Source organism: Pseudopodoces humilis, chromosome 3, assembly GCF_049639895.1.
Source record: "Pseudopodoces humilis isolate 2021_Gansu_Grassland_sample_001 chromosome 3, ASM4963989v1, whole genome shotgun sequence".
NCBI lineage: Eukaryota > Metazoa > Chordata > Aves > Passeriformes > Paridae > Pseudopodoces > Pseudopodoces humilis.
In genome coordinates, this window is record NC_142202.1 from 35,768,817 (window position 1) to 35,790,295 (window position 21,479).

General features: G+C 40.7%; 2 protein-coding genes across 9 annotated transcripts in view; one reads left to right on the forward strand and one right to left on the reverse strand.

Moving 5' to 3' along the window:
- Positions 1-21,479, reverse strand: part of STRN (striatin) — a 136,934-nt gene that overhangs the window by 6,589 nt on the left and 108,866 nt on the right. For 3 of the 7 annotated variants that reach the window (XR_015772158.1, XR_015772154.1, XR_015772151.1), the window contains 3 exons: positions 11,087-11,434; positions 9,970-10,059; positions 2,753-4,323 (listed from right to left, as the gene is read on the reverse strand). The gene's annotated coding sequence lies outside the window, so the exon portion shown is untranslated. Of the gene's footprint in view, positions 1-2,752; positions 4,324-9,969; positions 10,060-11,086; positions 11,435-21,479 lie in introns of those variants that run through there. The other 4 variants (XR_015772152.1, XR_015772155.1, XR_015772156.1 and 1 more) reach the window with 4 other exon arrangements.
- The window catches only part of VIT (vitrin), a 52,656-nt gene continuing 37,113 nt past the window's right edge, over positions 5,937-21,479 (forward strand). For both annotated transcript variants that reach the window (XM_088052828.1, XM_088052829.1), the window contains exons 1-2: positions 5,937-6,199; positions 20,183-20,252. In XM_088052828.1, coding sequence (XP_087908954.1) covers positions 20,222-20,252 — 31 coding nt within the window. In that variant the 5' untranslated portion in view covers positions 5,937-6,199; positions 20,183-20,221. The remainder of the gene's footprint in view (positions 6,200-20,182; positions 20,253-21,479) is intronic.

The following is a 21,479-nucleotide window of genomic DNA, read 5'->3' on the forward strand; positions in this document are numbered from 1 at the left end:
GAATATGGGGCATAGGAGGTATGGGTATATTCAGCTGCAAGGCAAAAATGATGAAGATTTCTTGATGCCTGTGGTAGCTCTGTGTTGTACTTCAAATGCAAGTGTATCCTCCACCTCTTTCCTTTTTTCCTACAGAGATATATATTGAAATAATTAAAGGAAAGGAATATCTGAGCATTGTTTCTTTCTGCTACAGTCCAAGAACTATAAGCAAATGCACCAGACTTGTTAGTCTTAGCTAGTAGCTAGCTAGTAGTCTGCATGTCCACAGTTAATGCAATACATGTTAAAATGCTCTCAGAGTGTGCAAACATTGAACAGAGATCTGTAACTTCTGAATTTGCTCAAATGCCTTATTAGATTCTTGTTCCAAGCTCAAGTTCACTCTTCCTTACATCTTTTGATAACTGTAGAGGTTGGCAAGGTCGAAAGTTTCCAAAAGTGACTGCTCAGAGCTTTAGAAAAAAACTCCAACAATTAAAATCCATGACAGTTAAAATGGTCACTGTTCAACTGGAAAGATTCAAGCTCTTCATGTATCAATCACAGAAAAAATGAAATCCCTTTCCTATTCCCCACTACAAACCTTCATCCTTGGAGCCTGTGAGCCTGCCAATTGGGATAGGGATTGCAGGCTCCCAGGGCCCCATTCCCCTGCTATATGCTGCAGAAGACCCAGGATAAGGTATTTATCAGCTCTCTCTTGAACATGGTCCCAGCAAACCTAAAAGGGCTGATTTTGTCATCTTTTGTCACTTTTTTTTCAGTCTGAGGCACACAAAGGAACGAGGGCCTGGGCACTTACTGACAGAGCCCAACTTCTCTACAGTCTCAGGAAACACGGCCTTTGCCATCTTCTCTGGGAAACACACAGTGGTTCATATTTACACACTGTAAGTTTGGTGTACATCCATTTAACCAAGCATGCCAACATTATGTATTCATTTGGCCCATGAGGTCTCCTCATTCATAAAAAAGTGAAAACAGACCCCTGGCTACCCAACTGCTCTAATTATTTAAAGACATTTCTGATGCTGGCAAGGGCTACAGCACACATAATTCAGCCTCCCTACCTTTCTCAAAAACTAGACAAACACATCAGTGTATTTTATATAAGCCTTACAGGACACTGGTTATTTTATTTACTTCAGGCCCATTTCAATATAAGTGCTTTAAGCAGCTAAAGCCAAACAATGTTAACCCCCTAGCTGCCTTGCCATCCCAATTATACTTTTAACTTCCCCACTCTGTTCTCTCTGATTTGTTTTTTTCAGGTATAAATGGTTTTTAAGACGAATTTGCCTTAAGTGTAATACTGCATAAGTTAAGATTTTATTTCACGGAGTTTGAAAAATGTGGAAAAACTGCAGAATTTGAGCTCCACTTGTTAGGAGTTAACTCTAACATGTGCAACCATGCTCTCTTTGAACAGAGCCAGCACTGCTAGGCTGTGCATGACATCTTGGGGTGTTGTAAGATTCTGCTCTCTGATTCCTGTGGTAGTACTTGGTTGAAAAGGCTCGAGGGTAAATTACTTGAGAGCAGAAAACTTTTTCCTTTCTGTTTAAGCACCTGGATGGGATTAGATGGGATATAGCTACATGTTGTCTTGCAGAAATCATTTAATTTGTCTGTTTTCTGTCCCTTGTATGCAGAGTCAGGACTGCCTTACTAAGCCCACAGTGATCAGCTGAGAAGATACATTCAGCACTTTCTGTGTAATGATCACAAGCTGGTTAGTTCGGTTTTGGGTCTGAAATATTTCCTACACACAACCTGGAGAGAAAATGATTTCATGGTTTTAGAAGAGTGGCCACGGCCTCATGCCAGACAAAGCACTGTGAGCCTCGAGTCCCAGAAGTGGGAGAAAGATCTGGTATGTGAGAAACTCTTTACTTTCCAATGGGAAAAATTTCCCTAAATTCAGATTTCTCTAAAAATTGTGCAGGCATATCTTGTTTTATAACATATCTGAAGAGTCTTTTCTTTGCCTGTGCCTACAGCAGTAAAGCCAGAAATTCCTCCTGAATTTTGGGGAGAGGAACAGAATGGATTGGGCTGCAGCACATGCCTGCTTTACTGGATCTATATGCCTGTCAACCCTTTTGCAGACCTCTTAGAAGCAAGTTATGGTCTTTGAATTCACCATCCTCTGCTCTCACTTAGATTTTGACCTGTTCTGTGAACTCAGTAAAACCTTTCTCTCTTCATCTTTCAACAAAAGTTTGACCTGTTCATGTGAATCACTCCAGAAAGGTCGGCTGTGATCAAAAGCTAATGGACCAAGTCAGTAATGAACTTGGACTGAATTTGGACATGTAAGTGCAAAAAGTGCAAAACTACAGCTTTCTCTGATGATTCCCACACAGTAGCCTCTTTTCAGATCAGGAGCCATACCAGTTGGTGAGCATCAAACCCAAAACATGTGAGTTTATTTGCGTTTCAAAATTGGGGAGGCTTTCCCTGTTTCATTTACCTGTGAATGACTGCACGCAGAGAGAGGGAAGCATGAGGAATCCCACATTTTTGTGTTAGCTGAAATATATGTCCACTAGTTATGTTGTTAAAAATGCTTTGTTAAAAATTGTTGAGTCAGGTTTTGATGAGGATTAGATTAAGTGCAGTGAGCTTCCCTTCAGTAAAGTCATATTTTCAGCTGCTACCACCCAGCTGTTACCCAAAGCAATGGTTTTTAAACAAACACTCTGTGTACCTTGAAAATTCTGCATGACAGATGATCTCAAAATGCAGATTTATTTAAGGGTCTGTGACTAAGGTCCATCAGCAATTGTCTAGTCTTCCAGGTTGCTGCTACCACTGTTTGAAAATACTAAATTTCCTTACTGAGTCTTGTCCAGATTATCTCCTCTATCATACATCTTACATATCTTACATACATCATATCTCTTTCTGCTGTTTTATCTTCCAGAGTGAAGGTAATATCTGAGTTGGTCACTAAGTTTTCTTCAAAAAGTTAAGAACCTTCTCAACTCTCTTTGGTCTCATTGGCTGCTTCAGGGGACAGATAAGAGGTCTGCATTCTTTTGCTTTCAGGCTTTGTTTCAATGGATCGTGATAAATCCTGCTTTAACTAACATGCAAATAAAAATACAATACAGTAATACTTAAAAACCACTACCACAAATACTACTAAGAGTTAGCAGAAAACTCGTGTGGAGGCCTCAGACTAGAAGCAATGGGGAGACATGTGGGAGACATGAACACACACAGATACGGTGCACTTGTCCATCCCCTAGACAATCATGTTCAATACCTTTTGTCTTCAAATTAGTGGCTTCCTGACTGCACAGCCATCACTTTTGCAAACAAGTCTTTCCCTGTGGCAAATCCCAGCACCAAAGTAGAGCCATTCAATATGACCTACCTCATGTTTCTGCTCTTTGTGTTGCCAGCTCTTGGGTGGCTGGAAATTGCCTTTGTCAGGAAAGAGCACAGGCAACGGCACTCAGAAATGTTGTGATAAAAAGAGACAGTCAGTGCCCTCCTCAGTGTTTTGTTTTGATACTCTTCAGTTCTCCATTGCAAATGATAATGAGAGGCTGAATACCCTGAATAATAACAAACCAGATAGTTTTCTTTTTCTGCCCACTCAGTATTTCTGCTCCACAGTTCCTGGGATGCTCATTTCCAGGATGCCAGGTTAGCTCTCAGGCAGCAATGCAGAAACGTGCCACCCAGCTGGCAGCATTCTTGACCCTGAGCCAAGAGTGGATGGAGCCAGCAAGGCTGGGAGAGTAAGGTGGGTGCAGAGTGAACAGGGCTGCACCATTGCAGTGTTTCTGGAAGCAACAAAGCTGTGTTCTCACACCACTGCATTTGAGCAAATTCCTGCCAGGACCATGCTGGCTCTTTGCCCATGGTACAATTTACCCACAAATAAGATAATTCATCCATGGAAAATGAAAAGTGGGTCTATCAGCTGTTTCTTTTGTAAAACTGCCACCCGGCAACAACAACAATGAAGCATGACCTTGGTGTAGGCGCTGTTGCTCTTGCTTTGACGCCTTGTCGACAATATCCCACATGCCAACAGCTACAACCCTCAGCGAGCTGATGCGGGTACCAGAAGCTGAACCTCAGGAGGACTTTTTGCCTGTACCAGTAATCCCAATCATTTGCTGTGTCTGGTTTCTCAGTTCCATCACTCAACACCAGTCCAGCTACTTTGATGCAGTCCTGCTGCGTGCTCTGCAGGTGCCTTTGCCACCCAACCATGGTTTGGTTTTCCAGAAGCTCAGCCTTCAGTCCTCTCACTTGCACTGGTTTGAGATCAAGATTCTTTGGTAACCCACCGACCTGAGACTGTAAAGCAATACAGGCAAATCAACATCTACATAGATTCCCATGGATTTCTGAAAATAAGATGCTTGAATGGAAAGTAAGTGGCTATAGACCAGTGAAGGTCTGTGCCCAAAGATTTTTGCGCATATCTATCAGCATCTGCAGGTAAGGAGTTGTCATGGGGACTTCAGCCTTTCACCAGCACTGGGAAATGACACACAGCCACTTAGCTACAGAACCCCAGTATTTAGATACTTGTCCCCTAGTACCTATAGAACTTGTAGTCTTTACAAGTATATAGACTTTTATAGAATATAGAACCTCTGAACCTGTAGTCCTAAGGTCTTGGTCCTTTTGTTCCTCATTATCTGAATAATTAAACCTCACAAAACCTTATAAAAAGAGTGATGATATTCTAAAATTGTTAACTTGAATTAATAAGACTTGGGGGGGTGAGGGGTGGTGTTTCAGGTTTTTTCAGTAAATCTTCTAGGTAGGGCTATTAATAGATTTGCTGTCTGAAGAGGCTTTCTGCCAGTCCAAATGAATTATGCATCATTATATCTTAGTAACACAGTTGGCATTTGTTGATAAACTTTTGATACTGTACTGCTTATTAATATGCTGATCTGTTGCACAGTTTCTGCAGGTACTGGAGTAGATATTTAGAAGTACCAGGTAATCACTTTCTCTTTGAACTAAATGCATTTAGGGGACTGTTAAATGAGGAATTATATGTCATTCTCAAAAATGTGTGTTTTGAAGTCAATCTCCTGTATTTAGACTAGATTTTTTTTTTTTTTTCCATCCATAATGATCTTAGATGAAACGGTGTATGTTCACCCACGGATGTTATCTATACACTTCTGAATACCTAGATGGAATTGCAAATTATGGTATACATTCTAGTATCCTGGAATATGATTCCAGCCCTTTCTGTGATAATCTTGTAAATGCTGTGATCTTGATTATCTCAATACATTTTTCTTCTTAAAGGTACCCAAGAATTTTAGGAGATCTGCATACAGATACTTAAAGAAATTAGTCCTTTTGTATATCTCATTTGGCCAGGTCACACTTAACAGTTTATTAGCCTTTGAGAGCATTTTATTAAATTCTCACATCCAGCTCAATCAGAAAGATCCCTCATGCCATACTTCTACTTTGTGCCCAGAGTCGCAGAGTTATTCTGTCACTAATCCTCTGACTTCAGGGAAACTGCTGGGGGAATACGCTGCTATTCACATAAGTAAAGGCATCACAATCTGTCTCTTCAAAAGATATTCTTTCTCTTTAAATCTGATCTGCAACTAACTAATTTGGAAGCTATAATCTTTAAGGCTGTGTGGTTTACTCTCATCTACTAGTTCTAGTCATTCCTTTACAGTGCTGAGCTGCACCGGGAGACTGAAAAAAAAAATGAGCCACAACATCAGTTGAGTAAATCTTCACTTCCCAAAAGAGAAAAACTTGACAAATCTGACAGGCTAGAGCAAAAGGAGCATAGAAATCCCTACCAAAAATATGTGGGAGGGAACGTATATTTAAAACAGGACCGCCTAATTCGGCTGCTAAATCAGTGTAAGGAGCTCTGTACATCTGTGTGTGCGGGAGGGAGAGGGAAAGACAGAGAGAGAGACACAGAGAGGGAGAGAGGAGCAGAGGGAGGGAGGGGGGGAGAGAGAGCAATGTGCCTTTCACAGAGCTCGGAGCTTGATGGGAATGTTTGATTAGCTCCTCTCTGAAAGAAAAAAGGTGTCCAGGCCTCCCTCTGCTGCCCGCCTCTCCTTCTCTAGAATAATGTTGGCTGGAGTTTGGGGTACAGAAAAGCTTGGAAAAAAAACCACTTTCATACTGTGTGGAGAAAAGGAATAAAAAGTTACACACCTCAAGCAAGGTAATTCTGATGTTGTTTTTCTGCTATATTTATTTAGGGGGAGAGGGGGAAGTTGTGTTTTTTGCCTGTTGATAATAGTTAAATATTTTCACTGTTGAGAAACTGTAGGGACATAACGTTTTATTTAGCATTCCAGCTATGTGCTTAGGATCAAAGACCTAAGAAGATGAAGATGTAAATGTAGAATGAAACTGTACTTTACTCATATATACTTCATAAAATATTTATGAAAGCATTAAGCCCCTACTGTTAAAGTGGACACATATACTCACTGCCTGAACAGCAAGGGCTTTACTGTGTGATAAAGAGTGGTGTATATAAGCCACACACCAATAGACATTTATTCAAGCCTTCTGTTCAAATAGTTTGTGATAGACAATGTAACTTGTTCCTCAGTTTAAAACTGTTTTGCTTTCAACATTTTTTCACAAAGTCTTTTTGATCAATAGGAAGGTGTGTGTTGTATCATTAATAAACACCACCTGACACTGGGAAACACTAATCTCCAAGGCACAGAATGGAAAATGGTATTATTTCAGTGATGTGTGTTTCTGTGGTGTGAACTCTCTTGGTAATGGATAGATGCAGATGTATGAACGGTACAGTAGCCCAGACTCTATACATCCTTTTGTGCCGAGTGCTTGTTTGGGTGGTGAGGCTCCAAAAATGAATAGCATTGTCAAGCCTGCCACAGCCACTCAGCTCTCTGCAGAGAGATTAGAGTCTTGATAAGTCTCTTCAAAATGCGAATTCTCTCCAACTAGTACAAACATGAACCAAATGCCCCAAGCTAAATATCAACTCTGGTTAATATTTTGTTCCTAGAGTTTATGGTAACTACACCACATTCAGAGCAAAAAGCAAAATTACACATTCCAGAGGCCAGTCCTCCTTAGAGCATACTTTTTTTCTCTAACCTCTCCAAAATTTAAACAAAACATCAAAACAAGAAAACACACACACAGAGAAAATTTTGTTTAGATGTCTTTTAAATTACATTTTACTGAGATGTGGCTGTATATGTTTGTAGTTTGTGTTTTTCTCTATAAATCCTGAAGTTAAAAACACTTTGCATTAATCTACAGTCAAAGAAAATCTATGTTTTTCTGTTTTACCATCTTCTTCAGACTTTGCTCAGTTCATCACTTGAATGACAGTCATGGCAATAAGACTGATCTCTTTCAGAGATGCAAAAATAACTCAAGCAAAAATAATTGCATTACAAACATTAATTTTTAAATACTAAGTATCTTATATTAAACAGACTTATTTTGATTGCATGTTTCATTTAATCCTTTGAGTTGCTAGGGCTATTCTCACTGGGATGACAAAAAGGACTTTGTGTTTTTTAGTTATTCAGGACATATTTTTAAGAAGAAACTTTGAATGTACTGCCAATACTGTGTTTCCACCTGTAATAGTAGTGTTACGTTGTTAACTTGGCCTTCTACCTTTACTTAAGGCAAGACACTTCTTTCCCTAGTGGTATAATTACAGCACTTATCACTGACTGGTTGAACCAAGCAGTTTTACTAGCTACACCAAGATTCCCACACTTGGAATGCAAGAAAGATACTCCATTCTCTTTTGTCTAATAAGGATGAGATCCTACAAAAGACTTGCCTTTAGAGGAGGTATTAACAAGGTGTTCCCTTTTCACCCAGTTACTGACTTTCACAGAAGTAATAGGAAAAAAGGAAATTAATTTTTCCACTCCTTTTTGTCAAAATTAATTAGAGTATTTCTAAAAAGGGACTACCTGAGCCACAGTGTGAACACAAAAGCCAAAAAACAGGACAATTACTTCATGTGAAATGTCAGAATTATCTATTATTTCTGGCCATTGCTTCTTAGAGAACATTGCTAAGAACAAACCTGAAGTTTATGCAACAATGACATCAAAAACATGACTGTATCTGGTCTGCTTGGAGAATTTTGAACTTTTTCCTTTTCCTCTCTCAACCACAAATAAATCTCTAGTCAGAAAATACTTCACGTGACATCTACAACTTCTTTGGACAAGCTGTGGCAGTGCCTCAGCACCCTCACAGTGAAGAATTTCTTTCTAATATCTAATTTAGAACCTACTCTCAGTTTAAGTGTTGATAGGTAAGTAATTTAGGGCACCTGGATGAGATGAGAAAGAAAAGGTGATAGCTTAGCTTACTACCTGCAATTATGACTGAAAAAAAAGGTGCTGTGGCACTTGCAGAGATGAGCTGTCTGTATGGTGGGACTGGCATGGGAAGGGGCCAGAGCACCGAGGTGTGTGTTGGCCCACTGCAGCTGGCTGGGGTGACATTGTCTTTTCTAGATGGCTAATGAAAAACAAAAGTCTGGAATTTCCTGGCAGCCTTGGAGGGATGTTCTGGCCCCCTAAAGCTCTGGGTACACACCAGGACTCCCAGCCTGCTGTAGCATCAGCTGAGGTTTAGGTTTCTTGTTCAGGGCTCAGGGAGTGGACACTGAACATATAACATATCCTTCCTTCTGAAAACCTCTCCATCATACAGATCCCATTAATCTGTGTTGAAAAACAGAAACACAGAATTGCAAAACTGATGATTTGGGGTCTGATTTTTTTTTTTTTTTTAATTAAAAGGAAAATAATAATCATAGCATGTATTGTACAAAAAGCCAGGGAGGATGCAGCTACAGTAGTCACGGGTCTGCCCTCCACATCTCTCTCTCTTGTGGAGTAGATTTTTAAGTCCAGAGTCGGAGAGAGAAATAGGTGCTTAACACCTACTTAGAGCACTTCAATTCCTCCTTTGAACTTGCCGGGGCACAAGGAGTCCCCTTGTCCCAGCACTGCCTGGGGAGCCTGTGCTAGAGCTCAGCTGGGACCTGGGACAATGCAGCCCCTGTTCTGGGCCCGGCTGTCGCACAGAGACTATAATTATCTCTCTTCTAATGACCAGCCAGGCAAGATAACAGTTTTCACGCTATGTTTAGAAAACAATGTCTTACTACAAATTGACGGTTCATTTGTCTGTAAAAGAACCTCTCCAACAGTCCTAAAGCAGCTGCCACTCTTTTGCATCCCAGTTCGTTTATTTGCTGCACATTTCCCTCTTGGAAAACTGGGTAAATGCTGCACAGGCAGCACAGCTTCTCGCTGCAACACAAGAGGCTCAGAAAGGCACAGAAATGCCCAGAAAATCTGTAGGTGTTTAGATTGCATCTCTGTTAGTAAATTAAGCGCTGTCTTTCTTGCCAGAGCCTGAATCCCCCTTGTGAACTCTCTAAGCCCCCAGCCCAAAGGGGCTGCAGGCACCGCTGTGAGCGCGACGCAGGGCAGGAGTAAAACTGCTTTGTGCTGACTCGTGATAATGCCCTGTGGATAGCAAGCTGATGCACAGAGAGGGATGTGAAGGGACTTGTTCAGATAAAACGGGAGCATGTATTACTGATTAACTTTTTCTTCCAGCACTGTGGCCCACAGACAAGTCAGGATCTACTGAAATCCTGTAGGCTCCAAAGGCATCTATGGGGTAGCTGTAGTGCCCAGCTGTGATTGCAGCCTGTGTGGGTAAAGCTGCCCCTTGCAAACAAACACCGGGAGGTGCCAGGTTTGGGCAGTCCTGGCAGCATGGCGTTCATGGGCTAGCTACCTAAGTATTTACTCTGGGATCTGCAAACATTTGGTACCTAACTGTGTTCTGGGGCAGCTCTACATTTAGTGGTGTCTGAGGGCTGCCACCACATCCTCTGCAGGTGCCCTGCCAGCAGAGAACAGTGCCCATTCCCTCTTTCTGCATCCAGCTCACCCTCATCTCTCTTGCCATCTTCTCTAGTCTCCTCTGCAGCAGGACATGGCTGGGTCACCTCTTTGGGCTCATTTTTTAGTGACTGAGGCCCTGGAAAAAAAAAAAAAAAACCACAACAAAGTTTTGATCAGAAATAAAATTTCCCAGTGGCTTGGAAGCATCAATATTTCTCATTCAAATTCGTTTGAATTAAAAAATAATAATAAAAAATAACACCATCTGCAGCTTTTTCCTTCCCTTTTTAAGCAGAACACACAAATTTATATCTCATATTACAAACTGGAAACACATTTACATTTGGAAGAGTATTTTTAACCATCTCTTGTTCATTCAAATTATCTAGGTTTAAGCAGTTCTTAACATCATTGCTGTAAGTGGCTGACCTGACTTTCTAGCACCTATAAAGTCCATCCCATCTTTGCTTTATCTCCAGAACTTCAGAGTGCATTAAGAGGTCAGTGGCACATTAAGAACAAAATCTGTGTCAGTTATCCTTAATGTGTCTCATTCTACAGAACATCCCATAGACATTCTAGAATGCAGAAATTACATTCAGCTTGCCTTTGCAAACTGTTACTCAGCCTATCACCTTATAAAATATCTTTGCAAATGTAACACATGTAACACAGCAGCCAACAGTCCTTCAGCTGGCAGCTTGTTTCATATGAAAAAAAGCACATAATTGCTCAAAATTTTTGGGAAAATTCTGAATGTTCTTATGTAGCTTCATGCAGTCCTTTAATGTCCCCACCAGGATGATCTGGGGATTTCCAACATGTTCAGGCTTGTACACAAAACTGTGGAAATTTTTACTTCTCAAAATTACGCATTTGCTGGGAAGTTTGGACACGGCCATGTCTGTGCCTCTCGAGCTCCATGCCAGGTTCCTTTAGGGACTCAGAAGGCTCCATTCTTTTTTGTTCCCCCCAAATACATCATTTACCCTTCAGCCCATAGAATAGGGGTGTGACAGAGGAAAGCTGGCAGCAGGGCTGTGTATTCTGGCTGTGGACAACTTCAGTGAATCAGAGCTACAAAAGGGTAAGGATTCCCTGACTTCAGGGGTATTTTCACAGCTGCCAGCCAGCTGAGCATGATGGGAGCCCATCCTTCTCACCTCCTTTGCAATGCATCTTCAACACTTGAAAATTTTGTTCTTCTGGGTTTGGTTGAAGAAGGTTTAGGACATGAAGCACAGGAAGAAAGAAGCTGCTTGGAAATGAGGCTACATGAGAAGGAGTGTCCTTCCCATGATGATGAGTGGGGTGAGAGGTTAGAGAACTTTAGAGTATTTCCCATGGAGCAATTTGGTACAAATGTTACAAGGGCAAATACTGGCATCACATAAGTCAGAAAAGCCTACTTGTGCCCTGTTTTGGAGAAAGCCTTTCCACCAAATTGCATCTCAAAATACGTGGTAATTTGGGACAGTCTTCCGTGGTCTACATCTTCTTATTGGTGAAATCTGTATGTAGAAAAAAATACATAGGTTAGGCAATAATTAGATTTTAAGTAGAAGCTCTTATGGTAATCTCCTAAAGCCGAAGTTCAAAATTCCTGAGCACGAAATAGATTGTGCAATGTTGAGGACTGCAGGCTTAGTTTGTTTTCAAAACAAAACACCACAAATTACTAGTTCCTGTTCCCAGTCCATGTGGTTTCCCTTTTTGATCTCAGTCTCAGAAACAATCCTGAGATCATCTCTATTCAAAACCAGCAGGTTTTAACATATTCTAATATGCAAAATTAGTAAAACAGTGTTAGTTTGGTTCTGAGACACATTTCTCAGCAATTTCTGGCTGCACCTACGTTGTCACAGTATCCAGGACTAGGCTCTGAAGGCCACTTTCTCTGCCACCATGTTTTCTAGCTCTTCCCCTCCAAGGCACTCAGATACTTAGGAATGTAGTTTTGGAGGCTTAGCTATTCCTCACACTGCCCACATGACCCATATGTTAGAGACCACTCCTGCCAGTTGCCGAGGGCTGCCAACACATGTGCCATAAGGCTGCACAGCTTGGTGCTCACTGTGTCATGTCTCTCACCAGCACCTCCACCAACAGCATGTCTCCAGGAAACCAGCACTACCTGTAATAGCCTCATTTATAATGTTGGCACTCATTCAAATCCATAGCTTGCTTTCCTCCCAAAAGCAGTGTGGAGCCCCAAGATGTCTTCTTCAGTCACTAACAAATGGAAACACTACTCACGGGTCCACGGTTTTCAAACAGCCCTGTCAGGTGAGAGACTCCAGCCTGAGTGCACCTGTTGGGTTGCAGGTAGGCTGCAGACCAGCACCAGCTGGGGGGAATACCACTGGAAGAGTCTGTAGCAAAGCCAACAGCAATGACCACTGGCTGGGGAGGGTCATGGGCAGGGAGGCCATGGTGGCCATGCAGAACGTGCTGCGATGTGGGGTCAAGCATCCTGGCCCTCAGCAGCTGACTCTGCAAGGAGGCAAGCAATTTGGAGTCCCACCAAAGCAGAGGTAGAAGGTGACTGAGTGGCAGAAGGTGGTTTGGGGGTGTTTTCTGATTTGCCTTTGCTAGCAACCTCCCCTGTAGCAGAGGTTAGTTTTTTTCTGAACTAAAGGTATCAGAAAGATATTTAACTAAGAAGGCTTGGGGAAAACATTTCCAAATAGAAGTAATGCAGTTAGGAAGAAATAATATCTTTTGAAAAGTACAAAATATATAAGGGAAAATGTTATGCAGTGCAAGGAGCATGAGACTATTGTTTTTAAGAGGTTGCAAAATTGAAACTAATTTCTTAACTTCAGTTTACTGGTTTCCACAACAGAAGTGGATTTCAGCTTAGCTTTTCAAAATGCTCTCTACAGCATTCCCATGTTTCCTGATGTGCTGAAGACTTTTTGTGAAAGATGCTTCCTTGATCAAGTTGTCATCACTAGACAAATAAATTTCATTTCATTACTAGACAAATAAATTACTAGACAAATAAATTTCACCACTTCCTGCCTTACTTCAAACAAGTGCCACATGCCAGGGTAGTTCCACTTTTTTTTTTTTTTTTTTTTTTTTTTTTTTTTTATTACAAATGTTTTCTGAATCCTTATCCAGGCAGTCCATGGCTTTGGCATGGGACATCTCTAGCAATACAAACTGCAGGAGACACTGAATGGATAAGACTTTTCTGTGAGCTGTTGTTTAAATTTACTAGCATGCCTAAGGATGAGTTTGGCTTTTGATCTAGACATGCAAATCACTTTAATAGCAAAGAGTTATGTGTAGCTTTAAGCAGAGAGTAAACATCCTAAATTTTCTCTAAATTTCTGCTTCTAAGTTTCTACCTAAAAAAAAAATGTTGTTTTGTTTGAACATGCTACAGAAATTCCAAAACCAACCCTGGGGTTATGTGTAGTTTTTCAGTGCCTTTAACAGACATTCTTTGCTTTTAGACTAAACAAGTACCTTTAGGGGAATTCTGACATATGACACTAATTCTTAGTTTGCAGGCAGCACAATAGCATGGTTACTCAGCACTCTTTATTGTGCATCCAATCTGAGAAACCATGTACTGCAATTTAAAAAGTCACTTTGACTTGTTCAAACAATTTGTTGAAAATGGAAAATGGCACATTTTCTGGAAAAAAAAAAGAAAAGAAAGAAATGTGGCCACAATCTCATGCTACAAAGTTAGCACAGCCCTCTGGCACTGCTGAATTGCAAGTACTTTCCACTGCTTTCTATTTTTTGGGAAAATGGCAGTGCCAGAGATTGATGGCACCTGGCTGGGGTCTGTAGGATGTTAAGCAGAAGTAGTAGTAAAATTAGAAAAGTAGAAAAAGTTTGCCTGAGAGTGGGGGGGAAGATATATGATAAGACAAAAGCAATGGTGTGGAGGAGAACAGAGGGAGGAAGTTTTCTGGACAGGGATTCACAGGTTTAAGCTAACAGCAATTCCCAATGAGGCATGAAAGCCGTGCATCAAAATGAAAAATTAATGCATAATACATTAGCAGAAACCAAGAAAGTATATTGTAATGGCCCCCAACGAAACCATCATCCAGATAGTCCAAATTCTATTTTCTATGTGGGTGGGTGACATATTCTAAATGTATCTCTTCCTTTGCTGGAAGGGGCAGGTCAGACCAACATAATTGATGGTTTTCTTGCTGAGACAGATGAAAATGTATAATCATTGCAGTTTTATTTAAGTTCTGAGAAAGGTCTGGCAAGTTAAATCACACTGTAGTCTTAAATAAATTACTTTCTTCTGAAAGAGCTCTGCAGAAAGCAGAGAAGTCATCATCACTGTTACTTCAACCTTATGTTTTTATTTCAGGGCATTGCATGAACACAAAATGAGTAGTGCAGGGCTGCTTGTTTCTATTTGTCTCTAAATTTCTGGGTATATCATCACTTCATCATACCTACTGAATGAGAGTTATTTTGGACTAAATCCCTCTTGCCAACCTGCATATAAACATTTCTTCAATCACCTCAGAAAAAAATTAGTCCTGTGCCCAAGATGCAACTTAGGTAGAATTTAGACCTCTGAATCCACCCATACCTCACTTCAATGACTTGAGAGTGACTTGACAGGTACCCTGCAAGAGGTATTGGCTACCAGCAGTCCCCACAGCCCTCTTGTGAGTCAGGAACCTCACAGAGCAGAGCAGGCATCATTTAAAATGATATGTGGCAACCACGACAATCAAAGTACTGTAATTAGAAGCAAGTAATGAGAACCCTTAATCATGGGTAAATGTCCATGGCCTCAGAGAGTTTGCAGCCATGTTTTCTTCATCACGAAAGAAGTCCCCCATCATCAGACTCAGGGGCACAAAAGGTTGGAAGGCCCCAGTTTTCTGCAACAAAGAAGAACCCCTGTGCAACCAGGAATGACAAACGTGGGGTCAGAAAGAAAGAAAGCGAGGAGGGGACTGGCTTGCCACTTGTCTGGGAGGAGAGCCAGAGTCTCTCTGCCTCCTCTTCCCCACCTGAATGTGCAAGCCATGGGGCTGCAGCAAGGAGTGGCTGCCCTGGAGGTGGGACCCACATGGCCATGGAACACATCTGGCAAAGGGGCTGTGGCTACTGAGTCTTAGGAGGTAAAGGAGTATGGTAACACAAAGACTCTTCAAGGGAAAAGCACGAGCTGTCCCCGGGCCCAGAGACTCCTTTAAGGGTGGTTCCCTTGTTCCTTTTGCTAAAACACGAGCGCTGAATGTGTGACACATGATACTTCTTACAACCCCTCCACCACAAGGGAAAGACTTGCAGCCACAGAAGCCTGTGTTTCCCTGTCAGCTTTCTGAGACACTGGGTAATTGAGTGTACTACAGTGCTCTGAAGCTCAGCTCTGCTTCCAGGAAGCATTTTTGGGTTCTTTCATATATGAAAGAAGACAGGTGAGCATTCACTCATATTTTTTATAGCAGCAGAAGATGAAGTCTATGATATTTTTTAATTCTTGGATGCATATATTCTATTTCAGACCACACAAAGAGTAAAGTCTATCCTCCCATGCAGACAAGCTCACCTCACAAAATAGTACCTTGGATCTTACATTTTGTGGCCTGGTCTGGTATACCTACAGGTCAAGTCCAAGCCTCTGAAATGGACCATACCTATCAATTCAAACTTTCTGTCTCAGAAAAACTCAGCACCTCCAGATTTTAAAAAGACAGCCACTTAGATGCTTTTCTTATGTACAGACTTTCAGAACAACACAGTGCACTGAGGGTATGTTTCTTCATCCCTCTGGCAAGGGGGTGAAACTAAATCACACATGGCAAGGGCTAGTCATATTACCTAGTGTGCTCCAAAACCAACAGTTCTTGCACTGCCAAGCAAGGTACAATAACATGGGCGCAGAGTATGAGCATTAAACAAATAAAGGGTTAAACAATAATAAAAATAAAATCAATTTAGAAAAAAAAAAACTAAAATGTTTTCCTCTAGAAGAAGATGATCAGCTCTTGTTTATCCAAATCAGTTTACTCACCCCTACACCAAGCCCACTTGATTTTCCCATAAAGGGCACATATTTAATTCAACCCACAGTGCTTAGAGATCATGCTGTTAACTGCATGCTACTTGCTCAAACAGCTTTCAAACAAAGTCCACTTCTGTTTTTTTTTTTATGGTGCCAGTGTTGCTGAGACATTAGAACCCCTTGAAAAGGGGAACAATGGCACACACTATTGTGGTACAAAGAGAGTATATAAATTAATTTCTGTGGCACAGGAGATTACAGGAGATAAACTGCTTACTCCTGCAGAGGCAAAGCACATGGCACTAGCAAAGAATTTCAGCTTGCATGTGGAATGGACAGCACTGCCTGACACCAAAAATCAAGGACTTAAAATCTGCACTTCCTCCAGAAAATGTTACAGTTTGCCATACAGTGACAGTTTATGTGCATTTAAACCATCTGTTGGTTTGTAGTATGTAGCAGCTCTCAAATCTTTATAAAAGTCAAGTCGCTAATAAAAGGTCAGCATAAAAATCTTACTTTATACACAGAAAGAATAGTTTGCTAATTCTGTCTCTTCACTAGCATTCAAGAGTTTTCAAGTGTTTGCGGTCAGGAAAAAGTAATCTTCATTCTTTCAAATAGGACTTTGATTTTAAAAGGTAAAATATCAGCAGCACTGGGAAATACTGAAGGAGATAAGTCTTACTACATTTGTACTTAGAAGGAATTGAAGCACACGTTAATGTAATGCATATACTTATTAGCTTTTCTGGCATAAAGGTAACTTCTGTTATGACAGTCTGAAAGATTCAGATGGGAAAATGTACTCTGATAAACAGAGATCCAGCGTACAGTTTATGAGATTTAATAGTGAGTAGTCACTATTTTCCAGTTCTGACTGGGACTGTAAATACTGCCTTAATAGAAATCTGATTAGGAGAAATCTCAGCAAAACTCATGCTCCAGACTAATACCAAGTAGAAACTTTTCAGTTTGTTTTAATGGGATCTATTAGTTTTGTAAAGGAACAAAGGAAGTACAGCTTTGCATTTTATAACAAAGTATCATTCTTATCTACAGGTAAAACATCCCCAAACAGCTCAGTGGATCTATACAGATTAAAAAGTATGTTATAAGCATGGATTGGAGCCCTGCTTTCCCTTCCCAGAGAAACAAAAAAAAAAAACACTGCTTTTTTCCAAGTTGTTGCTCCCGTTACCAGTCCGAAGGAGCAGATGCCCTGCTGGTGCACAGTATAGGAGATCTCACACAGCTTAAATCAGGTGACACCCTAGGCCCCAGACACAATGAATGCACACAGACTTCCCACAACAGAAAGCCTGGGGCTTCTATGCCTGACACTTAATAGTCAGCAATGTAAATCCTCCTGTGCATTTCCCCATGTGACAGCCCAAGGTCTGAAGGCCAGGACCACCCCTTGGAGTACTGTCACCAGAACTGCGTCACAGGATGTCTCTGCATTTCTCCTGACATGCCAGTGCCTAAAGTGGAAATTAATATAGTGCCAAACCAAGTTTATTTACTGTTATAATTTACTTCCATGAGGATACTAGTATAAGCAGCACCACTGAAGATAGAGAGTCCACAGTGAGATGCTTTTCTGTTTAGCTGTGACAACAAAGCTGTTAAGTAAATCTAACAGACTTGTCTAAATGTTTCCAGTATCTTTCTTACTGATAAACATCTGTTATTGCAGGCTAAGGGGTGTGCTGAACTCTGCTGAACCCCTGACAGGCTTTAAATCTTAAATCCTTTTAGATTTATTGGCTTCTTTCTGCATGGATTTGTAATAATTTAGGAGCAAAAGCCCACTTTCTGTTGCCTTGAAGAGCAATGCCCGCAGCCGACTAGGTAGGAAATGCAACTGCAGGCAAGCCTAGGGTACTGCCACCCAAGGGGACTGGGATGGCTCCTGGGGAAGCTGGTCATGCCCTAGGGACAGCAGGGCTGGGGGACAGCAGGGCCTTCAGGAAGCAATGGGAAGTCTTGTGATCAGCCCTGGTGATACAGGTGGTTGCACGTTCTGTAAGACAGGAAAATTTAGGCAGTATTGGACTCTCTCCACACAACAGCCCACCCATGAAGCCAAATTTTCCATGGATGCTTTACAATCTTAGACCTCTTTGAGTCTAATTAAACTGGTGATGAAAACATCTCAGCACCAAATACTGTCAGGAAATTTCACACAAATCTCTTTGACTTTAAATTAAAATGCCAATGCTGAATTTATTCACTGCAAATTTTGGGAATGCTCATATTAAGGTGTCTCTTGCAAAGTCTAAGCCAGTACAATCTTTAATGGTGCATGGTAGTTCTGCAAATGAATCTCAGTTTTTATTCTGCCTCTTCTTTTTCTGCGATTGACCTAAAGTGAGAATTCATTGAAGGGGAGGAATTGTTTGATACCTCTGATGTGTTAATGGGTTGAAACATAAAAGGGAGGAGAAAAGCATCTGAGCTAAGTTTCTCTGAGCACTCTTCTATATCTTGCTGCTATTTCTTTTAACAGCTTCACAGTGGAAATAAACTGCAGTAAATGCTTAAAGCTGATTTTTGTTCCAAAAGATGGCAACTTTTTTAATAGAAAGTAACCATGAGGGCAGAATATCACCACTTAACTGCTCTTGCTGAAATGGCTTGTACAGCCTGGGGTCACCCCCACTGCACTGCCCATCATTTTTCAGAAAGACACAGTGACTGTGTTGAGACACTTTCCATACCCCTGGATTCAATTCAGTGGCCTCTGAGGAACTTCTGCCACTTTCAGCTTTAGCAGCCTAGCAGGAAAACTTTTTCAGGAAGATCACCAAGGAAAGACATTGTGCTATTAGGAAGTGACACTGTTAGTATGTCCTGGCATTTGAAATTCTCCAACTCTAGCACAGAAGCAAAAATCAGAGGTGGATCTGCTCTATGTAAAAAGAGCTAGGAATTATATAGACCCAGAACTGGCTGAACTCAGTTTAGACTAGCATACTATTTTAGTCATCCTCACTCATAGCATGTGGTTTGCTTGAAAAAGAAGAGCAATTAAAGTAAAAACTTGGAAACATTTTATATGAAGACAGAATGTAGATTTATTTTTTTTTTCTCTCCTGTATCTGCCTTGTTCTCTGAATTTCTTTCTGGGGTGACCAAAGCCCTGCTTCTGAGTATGTGAATTGCTATGTAAAATTGGATGAAATCTGCCATTTTTCCATTTGCTTGCATTTTCTTGCATTCCCTGGTCATAAAAAGCTTTAACATTCATATTTTATTTCGGATAGCAAGCTCATTTTTTGTTTAGTACAAATCTTTCCACTTGTAAGCATGTAAAAATTTTCTCTGAAGATCAAGTTTATTTCAATCCTTGAGATTCTCCCTGTACAACAGACAAATATATTCTCCCTTTCAGACTTTTTACTCTATTTGTCAAACATTATGTAGTACTTTAATTACTATGATTAACTATGAGCCCCCAACACAGGATTCACTCAACAATTGTGAAATAATAGCAAGAGCAGCAGGTGATGCCCAGGAGGGGCTGAGAGGGGCTATCTCTGATAAGTTTGAATTCTTGTAACCTGCCAAGAGCTTCAGGGATGGCAGGGATCATGAACAATTTATGCAGACCCAGGAAAAAATGTTTTCCAGATATTCTGACAGAGTCCTCTTAATCTCATACATGTACACATGTATGTGTTTTCAGAAAAGGAAAGAAACCAGTAATTTGGCTTACAAAAGATGAAATAATTGCAAAATACTTTATGCAACACCTTTCAGGAGTAGATGGATTTATTTATGTTCCCCATATCTGTGTGAGATTACTTGGTGTGCTTTGATGTGCAGAAAATATGATTCTATATTTCATATATATAGAAACATATATTTCTTAAATATAGAAAATATGATTCCTATATTTCTTAGAAGAGCAGTGAACAGATTTGAATAGATGTCAGAGCATCTCCATGCTCATCATGCCCTCTCCTGACACTGGCTTCTGAAATAAGTATGTGAATGAAATCTTGGTGTCCTGGAGCAAAAGGCAAATTTTGGAGGGAAGTAAAAAAATTAGTCCATGGGGGTGTGATAGCCCAAACACCACCTCCTCTGGGGATATCAGTTGTTCTAAAAAGTGTAATGAGAGGATGTAGCATGTGAGAACTGTGAAAGGTTAAAGAAGAGCGCACAGTGCCTCTTCCCCCACCATTCCAGTGTTGTCTGCAATATCTCCAAATGCAGCCTGATGTACTCTTCTTTTCCTTTTCAGTGCTCCCTAGCAACACATCCAGATTTTGCTTTACCCACCATGAAGGCCACAGTCATTGCAACCTTCTTTGGTAAGTACAGCTGATGTGCTGCAATTAGTAGTTTATGGGTTTGTACTCTCCCATCCTGGATGCCCAGTGGCTACTGACTAATTCTCTTCCCTTTGGACTCCACGGCTGATGAAGCTCTCAGTAGCAGGTGTAAGCCTCAGCACAGCTTTTCAGAAATGGGCTACACAGACTTCTTGACTTTGGCAAAGAAAAAAATATTAATTACTTGCAGAGGTCTCCAAGTATATGACCAATTATATGCAGTCTGTATATCTGGTGGGCCTGAAAAATGTCTGTGATGTAAAGATTCCCTCTAAAGAAAAAACAGCTGTTTCAATTCTCCCTGTTCTTGCTCTTTCCATAAACAAGATGGTACCAAAAAGTTATAAATGTGTCCTATTTTCTTTCCATAGGCAGTCAGACAGGATCTCACTTTTTGGGAACACGTAGAAACTCCAGAGCTTGCAATTCATCTTACATGAACACTCTGGTTGTGACATTCCCAGACAATATTCTCCCTAGCTGCTATTTTCAAGTCTGTCAGGACAGTTGTTCTTAGTTCAAATTCACAGCAATCTATGTAGTTCTTCTACATAAATTACCAGATTACTTTCCCCACATTAGATTATACTGTACCATTCCAAGTAGTTGAGATATTGCACTTATTTTCCACTCATGCATTCCTTTTTTGTTTATCTAACTACAATTTTGCCATGGTTACACAACTGCACTGGTGACAAGAGGCCCAAATACTTCATCTATGCATTGTCACTTCAGACACTGACACTGAGCAAGTATTAGGTGTGAGAGTATTGTAATTGTGATTGTAAAGAGTCTACAAACTCTTTACAATCAGTCTAGGGGCAGAAAAGAATAAAAGAAAGAAATTATTTCTGTTGTATATTGTTGTAAGATAAGCTTAACAAATGATAAGAGGATCAGCTGACACATCATAGAGAGTTTCAATTCCCTTTGGAAGCTCCGAGAAGGGAGAGTTGAAGAGGAAAGTCAAGATATTTGTAATGAAGTTATCAATTACCCATAATACAGTGATTATAAAATAAGCACTGAGAATAAAGAGATTTTGTATGTCATCTCTTAGCAAGTAAACACTACATGGTAAGCTACATGCATATATTGGGATGCGTCTCTTAATGTAACTGCACATGTCTCTTTTACGCTTTTCAAATCATAGTCCTGCTTACTGAAGAAAACAAGTGGCTTTGCTGGGACATGCCACCCTAGAAC